General features: G+C 38.6%; 1 protein-coding gene across 1 annotated transcript in view; it reads left to right on the forward strand.

Annotated features, from left to right (window-relative positions):
* The first annotated feature begins 2,073 nt into the window (after positions 1-2,073).
* The window catches only part of LOC138057400 (sortilin-like), a 37,837-nt gene continuing 29,910 nt past the window's right edge, over positions 2,074-10,000 (forward strand). Inside the window, exons 1-6 of the mRNA XM_068903429.1 lie at positions 2,074-2,448; positions 2,573-2,647; positions 6,531-6,598; positions 6,921-7,023; positions 7,939-8,118; positions 9,312-9,379. Of these exons, the coding sequence (XP_068759530.1) occupies positions 2,206-2,448; positions 2,573-2,647; positions 6,531-6,598; positions 6,921-7,023; positions 7,939-8,118; positions 9,312-9,379 (737 nt within the window). The 5' untranslated portion in view covers positions 2,074-2,205. The remainder of the gene's footprint in view (positions 2,449-2,572; positions 2,648-6,530; positions 6,599-6,920; positions 7,024-7,938; positions 8,119-9,311; positions 9,380-10,000) is intronic.

Here is a 10,000-nt window from a genome sequence, read left to right on the forward strand (position 1 = left end):
GCTCTTCCCACTCAAGAAGTTGCTCTTCATTCTGCCTCTTTATTTCCATTCTTACACATTTCCAGTTTCTTTTCGAGCCTCGAGCCTTTCCCTGCCTTCACCACCCGATTCATACTTTTTAATTGCATTCTGGGTTTTAATCTTCACTGTAAAGTTAAGCCCACAGAATGATCAGTTGTCGGCTGTTAAACATTGGTGGGAGACGAGTAATCTCACCACAAGCTCGTTCGTTTCTCTGCGGAAAAAAGCCCCGGGGAATGATGTTGATCTCACCACTGTCCGCAAAATTTCCCTGGGAACGAGGTTTTGCGTTATCCGTACTACGGATTAGCGTAGGGTATGCTTAAAATTGGAGATTTAACTATAAAGTTTAACAAGTGTTTTTTTTACCTTACGATACCCTGTAAGCAGAGGTTTCTTTTCTTTATGCGTTCGTTGGGCTGATGATTACTTGAAAAGAGCCTGACCTGACATGGGTCGAGACTCACTTTGACCCACCTTGGACGGCCATCCCTCAAACCTAAAAAGAGCAAGGCTGATATAACGGTGAAGGAATATATATTAAAAAGCCAATATTTCGAAAGGCACTGCCTTTCTACGGTTAACAAAGAGGTTACAATTTGAGTGATATGACGTGTGATTTGATACAGCCCTAACGTACTTAACGGAACAATAATAATAATAATAATAGTAATAATAATAATAATAATAATAATAATAGTAATAATAATAATAATAATAGTAATAAATGATATTTGAAATTATATGAAGAAAAAGGAAAAGGTGGATTACATTTCATCTTTCTTATTAGGACCTAAAGGCTCAAGAGTGTTCGCTATGTTTATGAGATCTGCTTCTCTTGCTTTGCGTACTCTGTCACTTGGAGACGTTGGTTGGCAAGGATCTCATGAATACACACACCCAACCATAACTCTAACAAAAATAACCATTCTAAATCAGTTTCTAGACCTAAATATTGCTATAGAAATAAGATAAACGAAGGTTTAGACCTAATCACTGAAATGAGCACTTAGAGTTAATCTGTAAAATGAGAGTTTAACCTAGGGGACTCGTGGTGGGTATATCCATGAGATCTTTCCCCGTTGGTTGGTTTGTCGACTGGTCTGCGGTGCTCGTTAAAACGGTCTTTGAGTCTTCGTTTGGTTTCTCCAATGTTTTCTTTAAGGCAACGATTTCACTGTACCATGTCAGCCATGTTGATGACATTTTTTGAATAATTGCACTTGATGTTATGCGTAATATGTCTTGTTTCGCCTGTGGCATGGAATGTGTAACTCGTTTGTCCGTCAGTGATATAGGTGCACGTAGAACAGTTATTGCCACATGTACATTGGTAAGAACCCCGAGGTTGATTTTGTCGCGCGGTGCTAGTGTCGGTAGAAGTATCGCGGTGGGATCGTGTAGTTTGGCACGGACATGCAGGGGCACCCAACGAAAATATAGTTCACATAGCATTGTTGAACGCATTTTAGTATTTAAACGATAGAAATATTTTTATCCCCTAAAAAATTCGTGCTGCACGTGCAGCACGATTATTTTTCCTTTTTCAGCCAATCAGATTCTTGCGTTTTGACGTTGTCGTTGCCGTAGCCGTCGTCTTTGCTTAAGGGCCCACTGACGTATTTTTTGGGGATCGTGGCTAAGGATGTAATGGTTAAGTAATTTGAGAGAATTTGGCATTATTTTGGTCAGTTTCCAACTTTTGTAACCCAATGACCCTAAATATGACGTCATCATACCACGCCCATGGTCACGTGACCAATAAAAGAAAACTCTAAATTTGTCTCCGTGCTACGCAATTTGGGTATTTAATCGATGGATTGATAATTTGTATTCGTTTTTTCCACTCAGTAATCTGGGAGCAAGATCTTGAGTTAAGCACGTGTTAGTAGTTCACAGTCTGGTGAACACGTGTAACCTTTCCAAATAGAATATTTACGTCAGTTGCTGAAAAAATAAAGAATGCGGATATCATGAGACAATGCCGTCACCAGATCCTCAGATCTTTCGGACATACACATAAGAAATAGCACTGGGTTCGAGAAATTTTTCACTTACGCGCCTGCGCAGAACTCTCCAGTTGCTGGTCTCGAGAGTGTCATGTCATGCAAGGACGTTGTAGTGTTTCTTAAAATCGTGATTTCTTCCAGTTTTCTTCGGTTTTTGTTTTAAGTTTTGTTTATAATGCGTGCTATTCATCTGGCAAGCGTATTGCTCACTGTCAGCTGTTGCTTTGCTGCAGAGATAATCACCCAAAATTCGGCGAGTGATGTTTTGGAGTTTCATTTGCCAAGGAAGGCAAAAATATCGGCTCTTTCCAGACATCGTTTCCGCCGCGATTCCGAGGAAGGGGATCCTAACACTCAACCAGAAGAAGGCTGCATTGATCCCTCCGATGAAAGAGGCCGTAAAATACAAACAAATCCGGTGAGTTGCTCTCCATGCATTTTCGCCTTAAATTTGCATACTTGCAAGTGTTTGTTGACGCCACAAATTATTGTTCACTAAATTGCTGTTGTTTCGACATTTGTAATTTGCTTTGACTTTTTAGTGGAAATTTGTGAACGAGACAAAACTTAGCATCTCTATGGCCTGGATAGGAAAAATGGATTCGGGCGAATCTAAGGTACGTGAAAACTACTTTCGTTCATTTTGCAGATCCTATTCGACCATTCCGTCTTCGTGTGGTTCAGTTCGAAGGACAAAAAATCCCCGTACGTAATATCGCCTTAATTTGTAGTAGAATAGACTTATCACTGTTTTCGCCGCGATAGTGGGTCGAGGGGCAAATACGGATTTGTTTAAGCTTAAGGGTAAGCTTATATTATTTGAGTGTGCCGGTTTAATTACGTTTTGTCATTCACCCAACGGAAAGTTAAAAGGTAGGTCATGTCCGAAAAGTGAGTATAAAAAGTATCTTCAAGTACGTATGCCACCTCAAATTGCGCGAAAATTTGCATGAGTTTGAGTAGAGGCGTTTGCAAGAAAATTTACAAATTTCGTTTGCATATAATTATGCTTATTGTGGCTTAAATCTGTGTCAAATTTGACTTAACGGTTTAAACTCGGCCAAATTGCCATTAATTAATCCATTTTAATATCAGATATAGGTACAGCATGCTTAAGCTCATTACAACAAATTTAATACTGTTTAATAGCCAGTGGAAACCCTGGAGAAGGCCTCAAATGAAAAACATCTATCATTTCCATGGATCTGATTATTCCTTTGAAGAATTTTGACATGTTATTTAACTTTTGCCAATCCATTGTATTTATTAGAGAAGAGGGTTTTTAAAGAAAGGCAGCAGAAATTTTATTTCAAAATATATTTACTTTTTGTTCTGAGAATTAAATTATGTTTTCAGAAATACAGTTAGAATACAAAGGATCAGTTCTTGTGCTCAGGTTTGGTTTTTAAAAGTAGAGAACTGATGCAAATCACAGTTGACAAAAATATCAGAAGAATATTTACCCAGCTGATGGTTGAAAAGCATGCATGTACACTGTATCATGTACACAGGCAGCTCAGTTGCTAAATATGGCACCTGTCATTTATTTGTATTCATACTAGAGATGAAATATCCGTGAGACGGCCAATTTGTTAAAGTATATATAAATCCGAAGACAAATTTTGACCAATCATGAATTTGTCTAGATATAAATTGTTACGCGGGAACTTACATGTACATGACGGGTGTTTCGGTGTTGAGCCGAGTAGAGGCTTGATGAGACATAAAAAGTATCATGATCAGGTGGTACTCATAGGGTTGTTGTATTGTGAATCAAATAGAACTTCCACAAAAAACAATTAAAAAAAAAAAAAAAAACAACAAGATCTCCATGTCTCGATCTGTCCAAGCCAACTTGCTGTTAGTTTCCCCTTTCTTTTTTTGTGATTACATGTACTTTCGAGGGAGCAGTTGCTTTTTACAGGACGCCATCTTGAAACAGGCATTTCAGGAAACCTTGCTAAAATATAGAAATCAGTCTCTTTCATGTGAAAACTTCGTCAAAAAACCGTAGAGCGTTTCCAGCTAAGGCCGTGCTAACAGACGAATCAGTCTTGGGCAGGTGCACTGAATTTATACTAAGAGTTAAATTATCATTCTTTGTCAGATGGATAATAATAATTGTCTCTAGTATAAACTTGGCCATTGAATGAGAAGAACGTTGTGTTCCGACGGGCTTCAAAGTGCTAACAAAGGTAGCTGAGTAATCAGCAGTTTTGTTGTCATTTTGCATTTTGTGCCCTGTACCTTTCTAGACAAAAATGGTTAATGGTAAATTCAGTAGTAAGTTACAATTTGCCTTGGATTCTTTTCATGGATTTCGTTAAAAAGAGGCCAATGAAGCAGTGATTGTGTGAAACCATGTAAACCTGTCCCTTTTTTCCTGCACAACATTCATCTCTGCCTGGGGAAAAATATTTGTGCGTTGGTGTCTAAAACACATTTTTTTGACAGATTCGCCAAATCTTTCACTAGGAAGTTGTTGTATCAAGATTCATTTTGCACAGAGAAGGATATAAAATACATGTTTATAATGTGTTCTTCCCGTACAATGTATTTAGGCCCTTGTACACGTGATCATAATTAACAAATTCCATACCTTGTTTTTCAGTGCAAAAAACATGTATTGATGACCAACTGTTACATGAGACCTGACTGTTGTAACAGCGGCCAGCATTCAGCTGCTATATTATAATTAATTTTCACGTTTTTCGTAGAGGGTTATTGGATAATGCCACTTACGTGTACCCCTGTAAATTGCATGGCAAGGTTACATGAAAAAGAAAGACAATAATAATTATCTCTGGCATTGCTCAATGTGATCAGTGGAGTGCTGAAATAGAATGATTTATTGAAATAGCTAATTAATTATTTTAACTGTTCAAGGAAAGATTCACTGGGAGCAGTGGAATTTTACATGTACATGTAGGGTGAGATTGATTCAGACAGTGGAGTGAACTTGTGAGAGAAGATTAGAGAACGTACCTTGTATATTTGACTGCTTGACTTTCTTTCAGCATTTTTGTTGCAAGCAACTTCAACAAGTTCAGCAACATTTTACTGTAGAGTTCTTTATTTCTGTAACAATTTAAACATCATTTGACATTGTAAAATCATGGTTAAATTTTGCAGTGAATAGTGACTGAAGTCTTTAGATGGTTTTGACAGTGATGTTAATTCTAAAATTAAAATCACAAGGTGTTCTGAATTTTTCTGTATCGAATATTGAAGATAGGTAAAGTCTGCTCCATTTACGAGCTTAGAAGGCCCATCAGGTTTCTGTAGCATGAAGTGACTAGGAGTATTTCTACTCCTGCCTGGATGGGATGCCGGTCCATCGCAGGTTACCCCCAGCATTAAATTTGCCGGTACCCATTTATACACCTGGGTGGAGAGAGGCACTGTGAGAGTAAAGTGTCTTGCCCAAGAAGACAACACAATGTTCCCGGCCAGGACCCGACTTGATCTGGAGTCGAGCACACTAACCCTGAGGCCACAACGCCTCCCACTTGAAGATAACCCAGAAATAAATCTTTTTCAAGTTTCCAGTTCCATGATGTCTTGCCTTTCAAAAATACAGCACCTTGAATTTCTGAATTGTCACCTTGTGTGACACCATGATACAAAGCTATTTGGTTGAAAATTTTTCCATCCCCATGAATCTCAGCAGTTTGAGCCTTTCAAGTACATTAGGAGATGTGTTCATACACATGTATTTTATCTCATGAGCAAAAAAAAGTAAGCTCTTTCATCGCAAGTGAAATCCAGATGTTTTTGGTCATTACTGGCTTCCATAATTATTGGCCGACCACCTTGATCCACCAACATGGAGTCTCCATACAAAACTCTGTAACGTTGTGTGAAATGCTTTGACAAAATTAATATCTGGAAAACGCTGTATCATACAGACTTGAGATTGGTAGACGTGGTTAAAAAAGTTGTTTCCTACAACATTCCAGGTTCTTGCCTTTTTCATTGAACGGTTTTGAATTTATTTTTTGGTTGCGTGACATAACGGTCTTAAAATAAATTTCTTGTGCCCTTCTTCTGGTTGCCCTCAGTGTTGTGGCATAGCACAGTCCAGTTCAGATTGAAGTTATGCAAATTTTGTCAACAGCTCAACCAAAGAAGCAATGAAAGCATTAAAAAAAGGTCCCGTTTTAAAGTGGTAAAAACAGGTGGAAGCCTTCATTAATTTAAGCCTTTCCATTTTGTAAATAAGTGTTGAGAGTTATATGTAACTGAGGGCGCTTTCCATTTGACAGAACTGAGTTGCCAGACCAGGCATTTGGAAGGACTAACTCTACAACACCTTCAAATTAATGGTCTTCCACGACAATATATGACCAGGAGAATGTGAGGAATTATCATGCCAGTGTTTCTTCAAATTGTAACATTTTCTTTGCAAAATGACAGGTCTGGCCGGCCAGTTCTGACAAAAGGAAAGCGCCCTAAGTGTTGAGAATTATAATTACAAATGTATATAACTTTCCTTTTCAGTCATTGCTTCTTCTGGCTACAACAGAGCTTGGAATTTTTATTTCCCTGGAATCAGCACTCTATGAAAGGTAGAACTGTTATTTTTACAGTATATATATGGTAATATCTTTTATCAGATCATTAGGTACCTTTCGATAATACATGTACCTATTGTTGCTAAGCTTATAATGTAATTGATTAAATGAATTGAGGTTGACACAGCAGTGGTACTGCACTCGAAGTTGGTCAAAGAGCCTGCCTTGGATTTATGCCAGCTGCAGTGTATGTTGTAGATAATTATATAGAAAGTGGGGAATCATGAAAGCATTAATTGAAGGGTTAGTGTACATCTAAAAGAATTGATGGATTTGCAGTTTATGACTTTTACCTGTGGCTGTTCCTAATTGACAGTACTGACTTTGGGAAGAAGTTCAAACGCATAAACGCTCAAGTGTTTAACACTCGTATAAGGAAAGATGGTGGTATCATGAAGAGCCCAGTCAACCGTGACAAGGTTTGTTCTCAACTCAAGTTTTTATGGTAAAGTGTGTAGGAGTATTTCTACTCCCCCCTGGATGGTATGCCAGTCCATCGCAGGGCTACCCCCAGCATTAAATTGGCCAGAACCCATTTGTACACCTGGGTGGAGAGAGGCACAATGAGAGTAACATGTCTTGCCCAAGAACACAGCACAATGTTCCCCGGGCAGGGCCTGAACCCGGACTACTCGCTCCAGAGTCGTGTGTTCTAACCAGATACCTATGACTGCACAATGGGACTTGATGGCAATTGGTTATTGGCGAGTTTGGTTTCTACTTTATATGTATACATGTACAGTGCATGTACAGTACGTGACCGGCTTCTAATGAAACCTCTACAAAGCAGTTATAATATACATGTTTAATTTTAATAATAATAATAATAATAATAATAATAATAATAATAATAATAATAATAATAATAATAATAATAATAATAATGATTGATAACTCATTGTTCTCAAACGATTTTCAAACAGATAGTGAAATTGCAATAACAGGTAGTTGATGCATTTGCCGGAAGGGGGGTCTGGGGGCATGCTCCCCTGGAAAATTTTGAAATTTTAGGTTTCCAGAGGTGCAATTTCCTACATTTTGGGGGTCGCATTGCTAGTTGAAACCATTAAATATCCATAGATTGATTTTTCTCATTTTGGCATAATATTACGTAATTACGTTCGACACATAATAAGTGTCTTGTTTACAACATGTGTTCGCCAAGGTGACATATCGACACTGCTAATCTTTTACCCGCATTGCATTTTCCGAGTGCAACTGTTGTTAGCCTAGGGACGCAGACTTATTTCCAGCAGTTTTTCATCTCCCCCGAAATAGAAGGAATAAACAGAAATAATAATTTAAATCGTTTGTCCTTCTCATTGTGTTTCTAGGTTATTCTTGTATCCTACGCCAGTCTATTTTCTCCAATGACCAAGTCAGGCATTGTGAGGACAGTTGATGGTGGAGAACAGTGGACCAAGCATGTTGTACCTTTTCAGATCACGGGCCCACTGATTTTTCATCCAAGAGAAGAAAATTGGATTTTGGCAAGAGGTGTTCTTGATGGAAAGGTGATAATAAAGAAACTTGTAGTTAGTTGGAAAATCCACAGTTTTCTTCTTTCTTTCCTGTGCATTGCCTACAAGGTGCTTAGTTTGGAGAACTAAAGATAAGTAGATGCCCCCCCAGTGGTGGCAGTACAAATGTCTATACACTTTGTTTTGTAAGAGCGAATTGTGCCAATTTTCGGGTTTAGAGATGTCTGCATGATGTACAATGTGATATACATGATTGTACTATACACGTTTGTTTTTAATCACCGTAACCATAAAAACATGTGTATGAGCCGTACTCGTAGATAAGCCGCACCCCAAAATTTCAAGCATGAATTTCAGAAAATAATAAAAACTTTAAACTGTGTGCAGTTGTTTGTGATAAACTTGCTGAAATCTAATGCAGTGCATTTGGAGCAACCTTAAGAAGTTAATCAATTCTTAAAATACCTTTTTAAAGCTTATCTTTGATTGATTTCCCTAATTACTGGGACTAACAGCAGTTGCTGCATAGATCTTCAATGTTTGAGCTTAATTAAAGTCGAAATTAAAACCATGAAATTTGAGCAAAAATAAAGCACGGGGAACGATACAAAACGTCTCCTTAGTTAGTGACCATGCAGTCATTTACAGAAGGAAGTCTGGGAAGAGTCACGGTTTTCAACACGATCCGTAAACAACATGGACATCAGCTATGCATGTATAACTATCATGTTTGTAAAGATTTATGGAAGCCATCGATTTGAGACAACCCCATGGACAAACACGGCATGCAAGGGCAGCAAAACAGGGCAGCAAAACAGTCGGCCATTTGCCTCGTGAGTTCTCCCCAAGAGCATGATATTTTCTTGCAAATGATGGAGAGATCAGTGTTGAATTGATTGTTTTTTTTGTTATTTGACACTTCATACAATCCAGTCTTATTACCGGTACTCCCTCTTATTCCCCCATGGAGTGTATACCTCTAACTATGCTCTGGAATCAAAGGTCTTGTACATGTATAATAAGCCGCACCCATGATTTTGAGTCCAATATTGCAGCAAAAAGATGTGGCTCATACAAAAATTTTTACGGTAGTATCTTTTGATGCTGCCATCACTGATTATTGTTGTGTCAATCCCGGTAATGCATTCTATGATTTTATGTAGTGAAATTGGCAGGTGTTTCCTTCTCTGTTTTTGAAATGAGCAATAAACTTTCCCTTGCTGTAGGTTTACTTGTCAAAAGACTTTGGATTGACATGGAAATTTTTACGGAGTTATGTCAGAAGTGTCAAATGGTAAGAGTTAAGTGTGGGTACACATGCGTTAAAGGGGCTAAAAGTCTCTGCTTAAGAGCCAGAAGGCTCATCAGGCTGGTGCTTATCTCCGGTTTCTGTAGCATGAAGCGACTAGGAGTATTTATACTCCCCCCTGGATGGGATGCTAGTCCATCGCAGGGTTACCCCCAGCATTACGCTGGTACCCATTTATACACCTGGGTGGAGAGAGGCACCGTGAGAGTAAAGTGTCTTGCCCAAGAACACAACACAATGTTCCCGGCCAGGCCCCGAACCCAGACCACTCGATCCGGTGTGGAGCACGCTAACCACGAGGCCACCGCGCCTCCCTTAAAGGGGCTAGGTCACGCAATTTTAGGCAATTTCAGCACTGATTGAATGGTCATAGAATCAACTAAAATATCAAAATAACTGTTCAAAACTATAGAAGAACTCTAACAAAACACAGGGAAGCCAAGAAGGGACATGGATGGACAAAACTGGAGTGGATTGAAATGGATTGAATTTGGGTAAATTTATTTGAAAAACGTTGGCCCACCTTTTTTCAAATTTATATCAGTCTACATGTATATCAAAATGTCATTTACAAAGCTGGAAAATCATTCTCAGTTGTTATGTGGC

This window comes from Montipora capricornis, chromosome 7 (genome assembly GCF_036669925.1).
Source record: "Montipora capricornis isolate CH-2021 chromosome 7, ASM3666992v2, whole genome shotgun sequence".
NCBI classification, from domain to species: Eukaryota; Metazoa; Cnidaria; class Anthozoa; order Scleractinia; family Acroporidae; genus Montipora; species Montipora capricornis.